The sequence below is a fragment of the Phasianus colchicus genome, chromosome 6 (assembly GCF_987193195.1).
Source record: "Phasianus colchicus chromosome 6, bPhaCol1.hap1.1, whole genome shotgun sequence".
NCBI classification, from domain to species: domain Eukaryota; kingdom Metazoa; phylum Chordata; class Aves; order Galliformes; family Phasianidae; genus Phasianus; species Phasianus colchicus.
In genome coordinates this window covers 37,815,671-37,834,337 of record NC_143441.1, presented here as the reverse complement: position 1 = coordinate 37,834,337, position 18,667 = coordinate 37,815,671, and the positions used below count along the sequence as shown (strand labels likewise).

At 41.3% G+C, this 18,667-nt stretch overlaps 1 protein-coding gene and 1 non-coding gene across 2 annotated transcripts; one reads left to right on the top strand and one right to left on the bottom strand.

Moving 5' to 3' along the window:
* The first annotated feature begins 699 nt into the window (after positions 1-699).
* On the top strand, positions 700-773 carry TRNAN-GUU (transfer RNA asparagine (anticodon GUU)). Its single transcript has one exon. It is a non-coding gene; the product is annotated as a tRNA-Asn (tRNA).
* A 4,012-nt stretch (positions 774-4,785) lies between these two features.
* Positions 4,786-18,217, bottom strand: RAB18 (RAB18, member RAS oncogene family). Its single transcript, XM_031616082.2, has 7 exons — positions 17,986-18,217; positions 15,848-15,903; positions 10,777-10,838; positions 9,952-10,024; positions 8,225-8,343; positions 8,083-8,149; positions 4,786-6,620 (listed from the first exon to the last, which is right to left on the bottom strand). The coding sequence occupies exons 1-7, from the start codon at positions 18,051-18,053 to the stop codon at positions 6,445-6,447; spliced, it is 621 nt and encodes a 206-aa protein (XP_031471942.1). The 5' UTR covers positions 18,054-18,217; the 3' UTR covers positions 4,786-6,444.
* Positions 18,218-18,667: the final 450 nt, after the last annotated feature.

The following is an 18,667-nucleotide window of genomic DNA, read 5'->3' as shown; positions in this document are numbered from 1 at the left end:
TAAGGTACAGGAGGATTTCTCCAACAATACTGTCAGGAGTAATCAGAAGTACAGTCTTGCAGGGGAACACACAGTGAAAGGCTCTGCCCTTTCCTGGCTGGAGAAACACGCCCATAAGAAACCAGATTGTAATCTGTGGTTTCTTTGAGGTAGCACATCTATTAAATATATATATATGTAATTTCAACCATTAAATCTTCACTTTACCTTTAGGCCAGCCAACGTTCCCAACCTCTCGTCCCCAGGCACAGTGAGACACCTGGGGTCACCCAGCCTGTGCTCCAATGAGTAGATGTCTTTAATTGCATTAAAGCTCAGAGCCACACAGGTTGCCAGAGTTCTCACAGCCATGCCCATACACGCAGCAAGCACTGTGCTGCTGGGCCACTCTGCAGCTTTGGCTTAGAGGAAGCGTACAGCTCACCCACCTCTGAGATACGAGCATGGCCTAACACCACCACCTCAAGCCCTCCTCTCCTGAGCAACGTGAGCTACTTCTCCAAATTAAAAGAACCTCATCTTTTGCATCCTGCAGTAGGCAGCAGATTTCTCTGCATCTCCTGCACTATTCTGATACAAAGACACCTCAAGCTCAGCGCAGGAACGTGGTGGGCTATGCTCAATATTCACTGCACGCAGCCACCACCTGCAGCAGTTAGTGCAAATGCAGTCAGTATTGTTCTGCTAGCAATTGCACAGGTCTCTGTGGCGCAATCGGTTAGCGCGTTCGGCTGTTAACCGAAAGGTTGGTGGTTCGAGCCCACCCAGGGACGGAGGCTCCCTTTTAAAGCCCAACGGGAATCTCATGAAAGTCCAAAAGACAAAAGCAGAAAATCCTGCCCTGGGAGGAATAATCCCAAGCAGCTGTACATGGTGGGGGCCTCGTAGATTTCAGCTCCTTCTGGAAAAAAAAGGACATGGGGGGAAGAAAGGTGTAGCAGAACTGAATCAGCAGCACCACCCTATTGCCAAAGCCTGGGGGTGTCCTGCTGTGCTAGGAGTGGTGCAGCGGAGCAGAGGAGGAGGTGATCCTTCCCCTCTACTCAGCACTGAGGTGGCTCACAAGGAGCTTGTGAATGCATATAAACACCTGATGGGAAGAGAGCAAAGAGTTCCTTTGAGCAGTGCCCAGTGACAGGACAAGACACTCTTGGCCCAACCCAGGAGGTATTTCTGTGCAGTGCAGGTGATGAGGCACCAGCACAGGCTGCCCAGAGAGGCTGCAGTCTCCTCTCTGAAGAACTTCAGAAGCCACCTGGACACAAGCCTGGCTCCCTGCTCTGGGGGTTGGACCAGATGGACCCAGGTCTGTGCCAGTCTCATCAAGGATACTCTTCAGTATCAAACCACACCGGGGCAGACACTGTCTCTGTCTTCCAGCACTCTACCACTTGACCAGGAACTTCAGCTTTGTTCTCATACCAAGCTCAGACATTGGCAGTGTACAAAGCCCACTCTTGCCTCCAGTACAAAAAGGCAATCTTGTTCTTCTGGATGAAACTGGGCTGCAGGCTGTGTTACCCTGAATTACAGGAAATCGATGTCTCTGAGGCTGAAATTCAGAGATTATACATCCATATATAGCATATATGAAAATATGTAAATACCTTCACAGTTTGGATTATTGCTAACTTTGTTCCCTGACCTCTGCTTTATAGCTTTGCTCCTAACCCTAGAAAGCAACGAGTAGCTCAAGCTTAAGTTAAAGAACAAGGTTCATACTCTACCAACATCGCAATAGTTTCATCTTATCAGAAAGCCCAGCCCGATAGACATTAAGATGGGGGAATCAAAAACTACTGAAAAGATCCAACTAGAAGACATTTCCAGAACAAAGTAAATCCAGAGCTGATCATTCCACTAGAAAAGTTTCTAATGGCAATTAGATGCTTTTTTAAAAAACGGTTCTTCTGTATTTTTAGAGCTTGTAAGATAAAGAACTAGAGCCCAAGAGTTCTGGAACATCACTAGGAATTTTGAATTATTTTTATGCGTAGACACTACAGAAACCAGCACTACAAGAACTTTAGTAGTTAATCTCCAGGACTATTGTAACTTACAGGACCAGATGTTACTCTGGCACAAGCACAAGGTCAGTTTTTACTCTTGCACTGACATCAGCCATGGAAGATAAGCACACAGCAGTTTGGAAACATGGCTTCACAATTCTTTGCCTATATGTGGCCCCTACATTTTTAACTCAGGTCCCACAGGTACTCATGAGTGAAGTATGAGGAAACCTTACAGAACCTGAGTTTTGATACAGTTTTAATGGAGTGCTTCTCCTTTTCCCCCCTCAAAAAATCTCACACTGTTGGAAAATCATCATGAAAAGCACCTTGTATTTTGCCCTTGAAGGCTCAACTATCACTATAAACCATGCAACCATGTATCTGGCATCATGAGACAGCCCTGCTCATCCTAATGCTGCTTTATCAAGGAGGCAGGAGACATTGTAAGTTATTACAGGAGCTTTGAACAAGATAGCACAGGTGGGGTGGATGCAGTGCCCTCAGCACTTCACCTCCAGTAGCTAAACAGCAGTAACTTGTGGTGATTAAAACACAGCTTGGCCATGTGCTGCAAGCGTTTAAGGAAAAAAAAGAGTAAATCACATCCAGTTCAGCCTCAAAACATTAAATTTTTAAACTACACAAAACTATCGGCCAAGATTAAATGAACTGTTGCAATTCACTATGCATCTTTCAGGTAACTGACAGACAAGGAAAATAAAACAAAGCACACAGAGGAGTTGCCACTGCCATACGTAACTACATCAAGACCACCACTGCTTCCTGAAGCACTGCCAAGGTCAATGAGACAGTTGATGGCATTGTTCAGGGATTTACTGAACTGACATTTTCATTTTGTTAAGGCTTACTTTGAGCCAGCTGCTGATCTCATTATTGCAGTAGGAGAACAGGGAAAAGTGACTCTTTCCCTTGGATAAAAGCCCTTCTAGCAGAAATAGTAGACCAATAAAAAGAGCATCTTGAAACCTGCACCAAAAGCCTGTCCCATCATCTTCCCTTTTTTTAATATATTAAAAAAGTGAAAGGAGGAATTCAAGACAAAACCATAATAGTAGTATTGTGAAGTGTAAATTCAAGGTGATCTAGCTGCTCTGCTATATTCTTCCAGGCTTCCAAAGGTTACAGACAACCACTGCTAGCCATTGGTACCTAACAGATGCTTGATGTTTTCAACACTAAAAACAAAATAAATGAAATGAAATCAAGGCTTAATTTTCTTTCATGATCCCAGTTACTTCACTGTGGTTCAGTATTTGCTTATAAAACTATCTGCCATTAAAGAGGATGCTCATAGAATCACCAATGTTGGAAAAGACATCCAAGATCATCCAGTCCAACCATCCAGCTATCACCAATAGTTCCCACTAAACCATGTCCCTCAGTACAACATCTAAATGTTTCTTCAACACCTCCAGGGACGACTTCACCACCTCCCTGCCCATTCCAGCACCTGGCCACTCTTCCAGAGAAGAGCAAGCTGTCATTACCTCATGAAAAAAAATCAGTAATTATCATCCCTTTTATCCCTCAGCTACCCATTAAGGTTCCACGTGCTCCTAAAAGCAATCCAGCCTTAAATCAGTAAGACAGAAATCATGATACGGGGTGACCTCATTGCAGCATTTCAACACCTAAAGGGAACCTACAGAGGGGAGGGGAATCAACTCTTTGAAAAGGTAGATAACTGCAGGATGAGGGGAAATGGTTTTAAGTTGAGGGAGGGGAGATTTAGTTTGGATGTCAGGGGGGAATTCTTTACTGTGAGAGTGGTGAGGTGCTGGAACAGGCTGCCCAGAGAGGTTGTAGATGCCCCGTCCCTGGAGGTGTTCAAAGCCAGATTGGATGGGGCCCTGGGCAGCCTGGTCTAGCATTAAATGTGGAGGTTGGTGACCCTGCATGTGGCAGGGGGGTTGGAGATTCATGGTCCCTTCCAACCCTGGCCGTTCTGTGATTCTGTGATACTTTCCACAGTAGTTTCAGACATGCTTGCATTACAGCCAAACAGTGACAGTGCACTTGGAAAAGTGTTGGTACAACACTCACCTGCAAAGAGAAAACAATGGAAATATGGAAACATTTGAAAGATGGAACCACAAAATTCTAAAAAAGTTTGAAACAAAAGAAATAGCAGAGGAAGAACACATGGCCTTAAGTTCGCTCTAACATACTGGAAGCACAGGAAACCTCCCCTACAGTGCACAGCTTCTTGAAAGAGGAATGATGGAAGAAGGAACAAGGGAAGAAGTGAGACTCCGGGAAAAGCCATTCCTTAGGGACATATCTAAACATGCTTAGAAGAGGAAGAAATCTACTTGCACATCAAATAGAGAACTCTTCAAAAAAAAAAAAAAAAAAGGACAGCTCTGTTTGAGCCTTACTAAGCAGGCTGTTTCAGAACACTACTCTCACCCTTCACCCCATCTCCAATTTTCCAGGGAAAGAAGCAAATGACTTCATTCTTCTGCAGAACAATGCCACTATTCAGAGTCCCCTGCAGTTCCTCTCCCTTTGGGAAGAGAAACTGTCAGATTAGGCAGAATCAGAATAAAAGATGAATCTCAATCCTGTGATAAAAGGATCTTTTTGACACAAACTAAAAATTAAGTCCTTTCCCAATATAAAGATGCACCCAGACCAGATGGAAAAATGGGTATGGAAGTACTACAGGCCTCTGCCTGCATTATAACATTCTCCTAGTATTAGTGAAATCATACCAAAATAAGTTATTCAGAGCTTTAATGCTTCTACAGGTCTCCACTGCTACTAACCTACCCAAAACAAGAACCAGCGACCTCAACACTAATATTAAGATGTGCTCAGCCCACATTCCACATCATGAAACAGTAATACAAATCTAACACTTCAATATAATATGTATGTGTATTTAATAACAATTACATTTACATATTTAAATTATCCTACTACATCAACAATACTATAGATACAATATTTGGTAAAAACAACTAGTGTGGTTAAATCTCCAAATTTTGATATTGTCTTCAAGCAAGTGTAAAACAGAATAGAAAGCAGTTTCCATGTGAAGAAAAGTGTATTTTAACAGAAGCAGCCAAGATCTGCTGCAAAATACAGATCATGTACGCTGACATGTACACAAAACCTTGCAGTAAGAAAAGGCAGTCATTCACTATATTTACAAGAAGTTGCCCAACAGTTCGGTTACTGATTGCACTATAGTGATTATTAAAAAAATAAAAATCAACACAGCATCCTTGTCTTGTCCTTCACAAATCAGAAATAATTGCTCTGTAAGAAATGACCTTGTTTAAATTGCATGTGCTAGAAAATATACAACTCTACAATAGAAAGAGGTTAGAAAAGTTGAATACTGTGGAAAAAAAATTTATTAGTCTATACAAGTCTTCTGAAACAAACCATTGGCTTTGATACAGTTAATTTAAGTGAATACTCATTGTAATAGTATTTTCCATACAGTAGCCCCAGAGCTTCCCATTTAGTGTTTGTGATAGGAAGTTATATTTCCAAACAGGTAGCCACACAAAGCAGACATAATACAGATCTTCACAGCCATAGTGAGCTACAGTTTGAGATAGTTATAAACATTTAAGAAAATGAGGCATCTGTACTGAAGAGTGGCAAACTGATTCACAATGAACGAACAAAGATGTCATTTAGACTCCTTGCCAAAAATGAAGACTTTCTACAGCAGGCCTAGAGTAGACTGCATCATAAAAACCTAGAGTGCAAGAGTACCACAAATTTAGTATATAAATATCACAGGATTAAAACTCCAGTTAAGCCATCAACTGAAGTGATGATTAAAAAGAAAAAAGGGCATCCCTCAGCTTTGCAAAGGAAGCTTTCAAGGCATCTCTTCCAGAAGGTGCTGATATCAATTATGGCCTGTGCCAATTTGTATTTTTGACAGCTCAGCTGAAATAAAAATTCAGCATTTACCTAAGAACTGTATAATAGTGTTTTTAATATCAAAAAAGCATCTACTAGAAGAGATGAAATGTAACATTTTAGCTTACACTGTTTTCAAGGTCTGTGTACACTACGTAGTTCTGTAATTTCAGAGTATTTAAAAATGAGACAGAAAGCAGACAATGTAGTAATGTGCATGTGTTAGATGGATCTGTTTAGAATACTTACATGATGGATGTATATAGTCATAAAACTTTTAGTGCATTTGTTCCTGCACATTATTTATGCTACTTTATAAAAACCTGAAGATGGCAAATTGGGCATGCTTACCATAACATTCTCAAACTGGGAAAGCTGCAGAACATTTTTCCTACAAGTGTTCACTGCCATGATACAAAACAAGTATGTGCAAACTGCAAGGTCCCTAAAAATAGCATTTAATGGATTTATTTACAGAAAGATGTCACTATCTGTTTAAATATGCAAAGAATAAGCCTCCCAAAGTTTATAACATAGAACAATATCCACCGCAAGCGCCTCCTCCATGTCCTTCTTCCTTGTTTGATAATTTTACACCTTTGTTTTGGCTCTCACTCTCCCACAGTCCAGGAGTCTGAATGATTTTTTCAACAAGTTCTTCAAAGGCACACTGTACACCATCACACGTTTTTGCACTTGCCTCTGGAAAAGTGACACAAGAAGTGCAGTGTTAGCACAGCTTTTAATAATTTGTTCAGTACTTCCTCTTTCAGAAAAGTCTCAACCTACCACCTAGATTTACAACTTCTACAACATGTTCTACAACATGTAGCAGCATCATAATTAGCACGTATGCAGATGTTTGCACTAATTCCTACTTTATTAACCGAACTTTTAGATTGAATGTCACTAGAATACATGGAGACTTACAGTTTATATTTATTTTTGCTGTGGAAAGCAGTTCAGTAAGAAGAAAGACTGGAAAATCTTCTGCTGTCTGAACTGTAGCACTACTATCATTAGAAGCAAAGGAATCCATACTGTAGGTTTTTGGGTCAACCTCCATGATAAAACTGTTCTGTTAAAAACTGATTAGGGGTCTCATTTCTTCTGCATTGAGCAGAATTCTTGGTAATCTCATTCAGGAATATTTCTTTCATCAAAACCACAAAACGCTGCTCACTGGGTGTATTATGAGAGCAAACAGAAACCATCTGTAACTATTCAGTTCCACTAAAGCTTGCCCTGTTCTTCTGTACAGTCACACAGATACTTAGCTCATACACAAACACATGTAATATACACATGTATATTAAGTTTCATGCTTCCTTTTATATTCCATGCACTTAATAGCTTGCACCTCAGTTTTGAGCTTCTTTTCACATCTGACTCTAAAACCAAAAACACTGCAAAGTGCTAGACAAAAACATGTCATTAGTTGCAGACCAGGAACACATCTACATCACAGAGGAACACAGAGCATGTCAATGAACTGCTTTGCTACTGGATAGTCCTATAAAGTACTTCTGGCTGATTCTTACAGGAAAGGATTAACAAACTTATGCATAAGGAATCAATTCACTATACATTTTTAATTTAATTTTAAACCCATTTCATTCACAGCAAAATGAGACCAACATCGTTCCTCCGGTCAGAACAGTCACTATTCCATCCTACCCACCATTTACAAGTTAACTATACTCCCACTTCTTTTTACATTCCATTTCTACTGTAGGTCTGTCAAGTACCAGCTATTTTGCTATAATGAAAGTTGGCTATTAGTACCAGTTTTCCCTGATTCACCTTGCTTCTGTTTGTAACTCAGTAAGTAGAAGTAGGTCTGGACTAAAGGGGAAAAAAACCCTAACAATTATAAGAAACCAGGCAGTACCTCAAAGCAAAAACAGTTTTTGTCAAACTACAATCAAACCTGTATCCCACCCTTAATTCTTACTGAGCACTTGAGTATACTCATTCACAGTTACGCTAGACCACTGGACACGTTTATAGAGACAGATTTGTAGAAGATGGGTGTAACTTATCTTTACATGTACTGCAGCTGAGAAACACCACTAATTTGTATAAAACTTCAGTCCTACAGAAGTGCTACTTTTATCATCTAACAAAAACTCAAGTAAGATCTCTGCAAGTATCTGTAACATACCTATGAACAACATGGAATGTTTTCTTGCAAATTTGAGACCTTCGTTTCTGTCAACTTCACGGTTTTCCTATAAGACAGTATTAATATATATTATTAGCAAAATACACTAGCAGAACATTCAATGCAGTTGAACCAAGTTTACCTTATCAATCTTGTTTCCAACAAGCATTTTCACTATGTCATTCCTTGTGCAGTATGTTTCCAGTTCATTTAACCAGTTATCCAGCTTGACAAAAGTATCTCTTCTTGTAACATCATAAACTGAAAGATATAAGTAATATTATTTCACAATATTTTTTTCCCAAGAAAGACACCCTGCATTAGAACAAGAGCAAAAATAATGTTTCTTGAATTAAAAAAAAAAAAACACAAAGAAAACCAAGGAATCCAGTTTAGACTTCATTCACCAGCTCCAACCAGTGATGATACAAATGCAGAACAACTCTAAGATTCAGTTATGTTCAGACATTCTGGTTTAGAGGATAGAGATTATTATCTTCAAAGAATTCCATGTCTGCAAAACACAGATACAGGATACTTACTAACACCATTACAGAAGATACAGCTAGAGGATGTCATGACCTTCTGCACTGAGCATCTAACTTCTAAGAGTGTTACTTATACTACACTGCTGCAGTGCTGACAGAATTGCAGAATCATCTAGGTTGGAAAATGAGGTTCGAGATCATTATGTCCAACCATCAGTATGATCTCCTAAGTCTCACCACTAAGCTATGTGCTGTAATGCCATGTCCACACATTCAAATACCTCCAGTGCTGGAAACTCCACAACTACCCTGGGCAGCCCACTCCAATGTTTTATCACCCTCTGTGAAGAAATTCTTCTTAACATCCAATCCAACCATCTCCCCTGGCGTTATCTGAGAATGTTTCCTTGCATTCTAAGACACCTGAGATCAACATGGTGCAACTTACAAATGAGTAACGAGGTCTCCCTTCAGCTTCCACCAGACGAAAGAGCCACAATTTCTTCAATCACTCCTCATTTTTAGCTAAAAAAGTTAACTAACAACTAATGTCCTCAGCACAATAGCATTCCATTTTACATAGCATTTCACGAGGTACAAGTAATGAGACACACAGTTATACTTTCTAGATCTAAATTTCACGAGCCAGTGACTACCTAATAATGACCATCTCAAGCTCTGAAAAATCTTTTTTTTTTTTTCATTCTCCCACCCCATATGTAAATAATAATATGAAACCAATTAACAGTTGGTTTCACTCAAACCAATAGTTTCACTTGCAAGAACAGTCTGATTTCTAGAAAGCTGTTCAACAAAGAAATAGTAAATGATTATTTTAAAAAGTCAGAGGGCTAATCTCAACAGAACTTTCTAACTCCCAAATAGTGTTTGCTTACTCTTAAGGCATTCAATACTAAGTAGTAAGTTCACAGGCGACACCTAAGGAACTTAAGATATGTTTTGACAGTGTCTTCCTACATGGGGAACATAGAGGAACTTGAAAAACAGTACTGCAAAACAAAACCTACCAGAAAATCTCATGACAGGTTATGCCAAATTAAGCAGTTGGACTGGAGACAATAACTGAACAGTTTAGTCAAGATCTCTCCAATCAGAGAAAGCTTTAAAGAGCTCTAAGATATCCCTTTAAGAAGCAGCAGCTTTTAAACTCATGCATAATCCCTGTTTCTCAGACCTGTGAGACGGACTACACAGTAGCCAGACATAAAACTCAAGATCTTTTAGTATAGGAGCTGTTCCACACAAAGACACAAAAACTTTCAAAATCAATTAGATAGCATAGGAAGGTTAGGTGGGTTGGTACTCCAATGCATGAGAAAACCATCAACTTATTCAAAATTGCATGCAAAGCTGTACTTACCTAGAATAACACCCTGTGCACCTCTATAGTAACTGGGTGTTAGCGTTCTGAACCGCTCCTGACCCGCAGTATCCTAAAAAGCCATCCAGAAAGTTCTGTTACTCAGAACATGAGCAGAATTTATTTTAGCTCTCAGGTATCCTACAGAATACACAATATAAGACTCAAAGTAATTTAGCGTATGCAACAATCTGAATAACTGAATTTACACCTGCTTCTGTTGTTTCACTCACATTAACTCTGAGATTCTGCATAGTCTGTCCCAGGAAACACATTTAAACTGTCAAGTGCAGTGAATAACTGGATTAGAGAACGATTAGATTATTTCTGGTGTAGCATTTGTTCTACAGCTAGCAGGGCAGCAGCCAGCCAGAAACACAGCTGTAACACTAAGATTTTATAACAAGCATCAAAATCCGTGGTAGAGGTATGAGCCTCACTTCTAACATCTAAGTCCAAACACCCATGGTAAATGCAATTTCACATCCCATGACAGAGCTGAAAGAAGCCCGTATGTCTTAAAGTAAATTCAACTTTGCATCCTCCAATTTGAAGTGCCAACAGCTTAGCAAAGAGAACAAGAAAACCCTCACACTATTAAGAGCACTGATTCCTTGTCAAAGTTCAGAGTATAATTTAATCTGAGCAGCATACATGCTGCAGACTTCACATATCATAAATGTAAGTAATTTCAGGTACTAAAGCCCCCATGCCTCCAAATTACGCTGGTATTTAACATAAAATGATTCAATACAAGCTATACCTTACACAAGCCATCACCATTCCCAAAACAAAGTGATACATTAAGAACAAGACAAGACTTACCCATATTGCTAGTTTAGCTTTGTTTCCATCAACTGAAATAGTTTTCACCTTGAAGTCCACACCTGGAGAAGGAAAAAAAAAGTTACTCCTTCAAATATATATTCCACATGTTCTGGAAATGGAAAAACAAGAAAAAAAATCAAACTCATAAAACAAGCAGCAGTAAGTTCTATTGGTTACTTCCACACTTTGTTCTCAACACACATAAGGTTTTATTAAAGGGCTTCTGTAAAATGACATTTTAGGTCATTGACTCAAATATTTTATGGAAATAAGGAAAAAATTTCCAACATTAAAGTACGCTTTCCATGACAAGCATTCAAGTTTTAATTCAAATGGGTTGACTTTCAATTCATTACTCAAAGACACGTTCCTGAGCATGTCACTGGTCTTAAACAACACCCTTTCAAAATAAACAAGGAAGTTGTAGTAAGGCAGGGAAACAGAGCAAGTAAACTCATTTCTAACATTCTAAGTCCCATCAGTGTGGTTAGCCAGAGGTAGATTAGTATAGACAGGGACTGATCTAATACATGACCTCTATCCTGTGAGAAATATTGTTAGATGACACTAATTGCTCTAATGAGCATATCAAATAAGTTCCAGGTTATTTGAACATGCAGTATGTCTCTTATAAGGCTTCCAGCAGCGTTAGGACTCACAAGTACTGCACACAAAGATGGAGACACAGACAGACATCATGGTAACAGCTCTACTGTTGACATGAATAATTAACCTCTACGTCAGGATTTTATTTTATTTTTAATACATGGGAACTAAGAGCCCATCACTTCCCCAAGGAAAGCTACACACAACAACAGGAGGACAAAGTTAAAGACTATGGCAATACAAGTGAGGGAGAGATCAGATATAGTTATGTTTCATTTTGCTCCCCATCAGCTGGTAGCCGTGAAACGAAGTATAATAATGTCATATTAAAATCTATAACCGTAGGTGTTACGAGTCTATCAGATACTTCACATAAACCCAAAGCATGCCACAGCAGTTTCAAGAAGGACTTTTCTCCCCCTTTAGAGCATCAACTGTGTTTCAAAGCCAGGTTATTGTGCTCCCATTAAGTTAAAAGACCAAATGTCGTGTCTATTCTGCAATTTTCATTTAATGGAAAGTGCACATGCACCTTCAAGTTAGCCTTGCTGATAAGCTTAAAATCAAGAGGTAATGTTTAAAATTTGCACTAGCAATTTGTATAAATTAAGAAACTAAAACAGTGAATAAACCCCACGCATCATAGACTGATTGCTAAAAGAAAAAAGCACATTAAAATATATCTTTTCAAGTGATTAAGACACACAAATATTCTATAAAAGCAAGACAAATATTTTTTAAAAATGATATAAGAAAGCTGGTAGAAAACTTCAGGCCTCTAGAAAATTGTTAAAGAGAACAAGCAGTGCATTTCTGTTCTGTAAATGATTCAGTGAAGTACAGACATGTTCCTGTGACCAGTGTCAGTCAGTTGTAAGCTTGCAAGATGAGTTGACATTTGTCTCCTGACAACAGAAAGCTGACAATGCTTTCCACCATACTCTAAGAGGCAGCCAAAACCAAGGAAGCATGGTCCTATGCTGTACTCATGTGTGGAGGCACATACTGCCTGAGCCAAAGGGACCCGGCACTACACACCAACAGACTACAGACTTACAGTCTGCAAGAAACCATTCTGTCCCTTTCATGCTGCCGCTGCTCTTAGTCCACCATGCCATGCTGTATTTGTATCAAGTGCAAAGTCAGCTGGAACATGTTATCTGTGTTAAAGGTAACTGAGAAACCAGGCATCTGGGAGCCAAAGGACTCTAAGTGTAAGGAAGGCTACAAAGCTAAGAGATGTATGCAATACATTACTTCACTTATGAAATAAGGATTGCATTTCATGTTTATCTAGAATCTCTCATACAAAGAGCAAGGAGACATGCAGAAGCAGTGAGAACTACAGAAAATGGTGGGGCACAGTCTGATCCGTGAGATGAAGCCCTGCGACACATTTGCCTCAAAAGAACACAAGAACAATGATCTGGTAGGAAGAACAGTACACAGTTAATCTTGCAGAAGCTACTGAAGCCAAAATACTTATCCAAATCAGTTCAAACTCCTGAGAATAATGGAGGATTACTAGTAAATCCTAAATTAAAAAACTCCCACAAACAAACAGTTTGAAGTTTATATTGCACCTAGTAGCTGTAGGTTTGTGCAAGGCACAAAGATCACTTTTCCTTGTGTCTCAACAGGAAAGAGACCAGCCTTGCTGCAGCCAAACCTTAACCCAGTATTCTCTCTTCATTTTTTATTCTAAGTAAAAGCCAAAGACATCTCACCCAATTGAAGAGTCAGTAAGCAGATGATATTGAAAGACAACATTTTTTGTAGTAAATCCACACATTTTGGAAAGACACATGGTGCTCTGCAGTCCCAGCAGAAAGGACTTCCATCCCCAAACTCAAAATGGAACAGAGTTTGGTCAGCCCAAGAAAACATTCAAGTACAGATTCACAACATGTTTTGGCATCTCACCATCTTGCAAACCCCAGTATTCTGCATCTAGGATTTGTCCTGCAGCAGTAAAGAATTCACCCCCAAATACTTCATCTCTACAAACAAAGCCTGTCCTAAAAGCTGAAAGGCTGCCTCTCAGTAACACATTCATCAGAAAATGGAGATGCCACAGCTTTGCTGCTTTAAAGAAAAAAAAGAACAACCAAGTACAACCCAGATTCTGTTCCCTTTTCATTTAAATGGGGGGAAAAAAATCCACAGGAATTTGCTATCCCGCAAGTGCTCTAGACAACATGCTACAGAACTTTAATTGCTGTTGTGCAGTGTGACAAATCCCAAAGAGAAGGAATCACATCAGGATCTTTCAGCATCTACTCTAGATTATTCCCCACTTTGCTCTGCCTTTATGAGGCTCTGCCTGCAGCACTGCGCCCAGGCCTGGGGCAGTCACCACAACAGGGACATGGAAGGAGTGCAGAGGGGGGCCATGAGGATGTTCAAAGGGCTGGAGGACATCCCCTACAAGACAGGATGGGGGAGCTGCTCTCATTCAGCCCAGAGAAGAAAAGACCTCTGGGAAGAGCTCACCGCAGCCCTTCAACTATACAGAGACTGATGATTTACATGGTCTGATAGTGAGCTTGCACTAATGTATATCATGACTAACTTATAATGCAGTTTCATTTGCTCATGAAAATTTGTGCTTCTTATTACCCAGCAATCAAATGTCACAAACCACAATGTATGGATTTCAATATATATTTCAATATATTTAGGTCCTAAATATATTAATATATAACTAATAAGATATTGATTTGTGCATCACACAATTGAAGATGAAAACAGTGGCACAATGCTACCTGAACTTTTATTGTTTGTATTTAAAACAAGCAAATTAATGTGCATCCTCAGTGCACAACCCAGCAATTATTTCCTCATGGCATACACTTATCAAAGAAAACAGAAGCAGCTTAAATGACTGTTTTGTCCTTTCTGGGACAAATTAAAATTGTTCTTTCGGTGATGAAGCACTGTATTCAGGCTTGATGGCACATGAAAGCTATCATTTACAAATTCAATATCAACTCTGAAATGTCATCATTGCCCTGCTAGGCAGATATATGAAGTTAAGTTAGGGATACTCTGAAAACATCTCCATCCGTAAGTGAATTTCAGTCCTTTTTGAAGTTTTAAAATCTACAGAATAAAACCCCAATCCCTGCATTTCTGAAGAGGTCAGCATGCTGGTTTTAATTGGGCCAGCACACAGTTCTGCACCAGTAATATCAGCTAGAAAAAAACACCCCTGACACCTACTCAGGAAGTTATACAACGCCAATAGGAAAGCCTCAGCAGTTCTTAGCAACACGTGCCTGTTTACTGCCTTTGCATATGATCATTCCCCAATTTTAATATGCTTACAGCAGTGATTCCCACATGGCAGTCACACCCAGCAGAAGCCAAACAGAGAAGTAATGCTATTTATTAAGCCTCTTCTTGCCTTAAATTCACTATCACTACATTTCTCAATGCTCCACAAGAAAAGTGCTCCTGTATCTTATTAACATTATTGAAGATTTCTTAAACAAACAGACAAAGCTGACCTAGATTCATTTTTTTCCTTAAATTTGGCTGCTCCTAATCAGAATCCTCAGCCAAAACTCTGTAGAGGAAGTAAGAAACGTCTTAGAATTGAAATGCATTGTATTGAGAAGTTACTTTTATTTTACATTACTTCAGTTATTAATGTAGCACAGATGGCCACCAAGGGAAGCACAATCAAACTTCTAAGTACATGATACAACTCTACATAGGATATCCTGCATTCTTGCATCACTTTCCACAAACACAATTGATTTCACTGTTGGTAGGTATCATATCAACACAGTCATGATCTCACTCCTATGTTCTCCAACTCCAGTTTCATGGCTCTCTTCAATATTTTTCAATAGTATTAGCTACCAAGGAACTGATTAGTAACTAGAAAAAACATAGAACACGTTGTAATTTCTTCCTTGTACAGGAAAAGCAGAAGCTACACACTGCCTAGCATGCTCCAGTACTGTTCAAGTTGCAGAAGTTGACATCCTCTAATAGAAAGTCCAAAGTATTTTTAACACTCAGGCTACCCAAATATCATATTACTCACAAGTTCAGGACTATTCAAACATCTTCATAGCTACTTCGCAAATAAATCAGTAGGAGACATAACAGTGTTTGTTACAATTCCATCTTAGCTTGAAGTGCTGGAAAAGATTGGCAGATTGTTGTACTAGAGCTTCCCACTACCCATACTCATGACTTACAGCTTCACCAAGGATGACATTTACCATCTGTTTTCCCAGCCAAGGATATATTTTACCACAAATGGGACAACTACAGCCCAGTACAGACAATACACCAATTATTGCTACATGCTAAACTGTATCCACATCATTCTTTTCTCACAGAAAAACAGACGTGACTGAACTTCACTACCAGTTTGGCAAGTCTAAACAAACTATTTCATTCCACAGTTGGTGTAAATTTTTTTCAGGTAGCATCAGCACATACTTACCGATTGTTGCTGCAAGTTCTGGGTCAAATGTGTCATCTGTGAATCGCAGCAGAAGGCTGATGAGAACGGAAAAGAAAGAAGAGTTAGTTATTGCAGCATATTCACAGCTTGCCAAAAGCCTATAAATTACACATCTGAAAGTAATAGCAAGATTACATAGCTAAAAAAAATACATCTCATTCTTCCATCTTCACCCTGCAATATAAAACAAAGAAGGAAACAAAATAATACAGTAGTCATGCTGTGTCAGAAGAGCCCAGCCCTTTTCTATACAACCATTACAGAGTATGTCTCTGAAAGAAGTGCCACTCAAGCTGTCAGATTAGTTGCCTGAACAGTCAGGTGATCTGCTTCTATTCCTCTTTCCTCAGAACTCAGTATGACTGTAAGATTCTCTTGGTTTCATGCTGTTTCACAGAGTATTTCTGTAAGCTTGGGAAGAAAATTCCAAGTCAGCTTTTCATCAAAGAAATAATTCCTGGAATTAGGCGTGCAGCAGAATAAGGACTACACCCATTAGAGAAAGACACTGAACAGCAGAAGTAACTCCAAATCATTTTACAGTTCTGTATCATTTCTGTACATGACAGCTTTAACATATACAGCATTTCTCACTATCCACAAATGTTTACTACCAATAAACCAGATGCCAGCAAAAGCTACTCCTGCATTATAGTAGTAGCGTCCTTCCTAGAAGTACCCATAAGCCACAGCACTTGTACCAAATGTAAATATTTTGGCAAGACAAAGTTTCTTAGTACACTATTTCTTTTCTTTAAATCAGTAACCTTATTCATCTGTGGTGAGTAAATATTGCCATGTGGCAGACAGCTGCTGGCTATGACTGACAGCTTCTGTTCATTTCCAGCCTAGGGAAACAAAACAAAGCTTTGTTTACTTTTTGGGAGACACTATTTAAGAGCAGCTATTTTACTGACAACCAGAACTAATTCTACTTAAAGAAGGCAAAATATGGAACCCTCATACTGCTACTAGAATAAAAACATCAGTTTGTAAGCCTGGAGAGCTAAACTCAGCCAGTCTCTCATTTTGCCATTATTTCATACACAGACATCTTCTACAAAGCACAACACTGCCACAGGGTTCAGGTGTACAGCATTTGGATGAGAAGTCAGGACTTCAACCACAACCCAAGCTCAGCATCCAACACGTTCTAGTCAAGGAACAGCTATTTCTTCTGTTTTGAAGAAATACATTTCTGAGTGCTTGTTTATGCACTTGTTCACACTGTGTGTCACATATCCACATACAAAAGAGTAGATTTCATTTAGTTGAGAGAATCTCAAATCATGTCTGTCATGAGGCCTACCACACCAGGTCGTTGATTCAGCAGCTAACTCCAAGGAGCGGCTGACAGATTTATAATTAATAGGGTGTTGGTTGTTTTCTCCAATTAGCAACTTACGGGTTACTTAGGGCCATAGTAGGAGTTTGAACTTACATGCACACAAAAAAAGGAAAATAGTTATAATCAACATAAGAAGTGTGGTATGTTCCCAGATGACCTACGTTCATAAATCACTTTATTAAAGTCTATGGCACTATCAAAAAAATAAGGAAAAAAATAAAAGACAAAAGAAGGCCGCTTAGACAAAAGATGCGACAGCGATGCGAAACACCGGCCCCAAAGGACTTGGGAAAGCACACCAGGAGAACAGCAACGGAAGAGTCAGCGGCAGACCGACTCCGATGCGTACTTTACGTGCCCCCATCCCCTCCGTCAGCACCGGGACGTGTGTGCGACTACACGCACACGTGCGGACGGCCCCCAAAGCAGCAGGAAGATGAGTAAGCACAGTAAGCACGCCACGACAACGACAAAGGCTCAGAGGGCACAGGGAGGCCCGAGTCCCCGTGTCAGGGTCCGCAGGGCTCGGCCGCGCCTCCGCCCGGCTCAGGCGGCCCCGCCACTCTCCCCCCGGGCGGAACAGCAGAGAAGGAGGCCGGCAGCCCGAGCGGGGCCGGGCCGCAAAGGCCGCGGAAGCCCCCCCCAACGCCGGGCAGGCCGCGCCCAGGCCGCGCAGAGGCGGAGGTGGGGGCGGAGTGTCCAACGCGGCGCCGGGGGCCCGGGCCGGGCCGGGCCGAGCGGAGAGACCGCCGGGCACGGCGCCCCTCACCTGGACTTGCCGACGCCGCTCTCGCCGATAATGAGAATCTTCAGCGTGGTCAGCACGTCCTCGTCCATCCCGTCGGCGCGCCCGGCCCTGCCCGGCCCCGACCGACCGACAGACGTTCCCTGCTCAGGCTGCGGCCGCCCCGTCTGCGCCTGCGCGCCCCGCCGCCCCTTTGCGCTCGCGTCTCGCCGGCCGCTCCGCGCGTGCCCCGCAGCTGTGCCGGCAGCGGGGGAAGAGGAGGAAAACAGCCCCCGCCCTTCGGGTGGCGCATGCGCAGAGCACAGGGAGCCGTGCCGGCGTTCGCGGCGGGGTTGGGGCGAAGGGAAGGGGGGCGTGCGTGTGCGGCTGTGTGAGGGGTCCGGCGCTCCCCTGTGAGCGGTGCCCGGGTTGTCCTGCTGGTGCTGGACCCGTGGTGGGGGTCGGAGAAGCCTGAGCGTGGGCCTTCAGTTTCTGCCGTCGGAAATCGATGAAAAAAGAAAACAGATTGGGATTGGGAAAGGAGAAAGCTTGATCCGCTGGGTGACGGCCAGCTGCCTCTATCCCCACTGCTGGAGCTGAGAACGGCTGGTCAGCCCGTCACCGACACGTAGGGCATTTAATCGCCAGCTCTGTGCGTCCCCAAGGCTGGCAGGCCAGGGGCTGGTGGGGGGATGTCCCTCCTTCAGCAGGGCGCCTCTCGCGTGCC

Coding starts and splice junctions, on each gene's coding strand:
- RAB18 (XM_031616082.2), bottom strand. CDS start 18,053: ATGGACGAGGACGTGCTGACCACGCTGAAGATTCTCATTATCGGCGAG. Junction 15,904..17,985: donor AGCGGCGTCGGCAAGTCCAG/GTGAGGGGCGCC, acceptor CGTTCTCATCAG/CCTTCTGCTGCGATTCACAG. Junction 10,839..15,847: donor AGAACTTGCAGCAACAATCG/GTAAGTATGTGC, acceptor TTCCTTCTCCAG/GTGTGGACTTCAAGGTGAAA.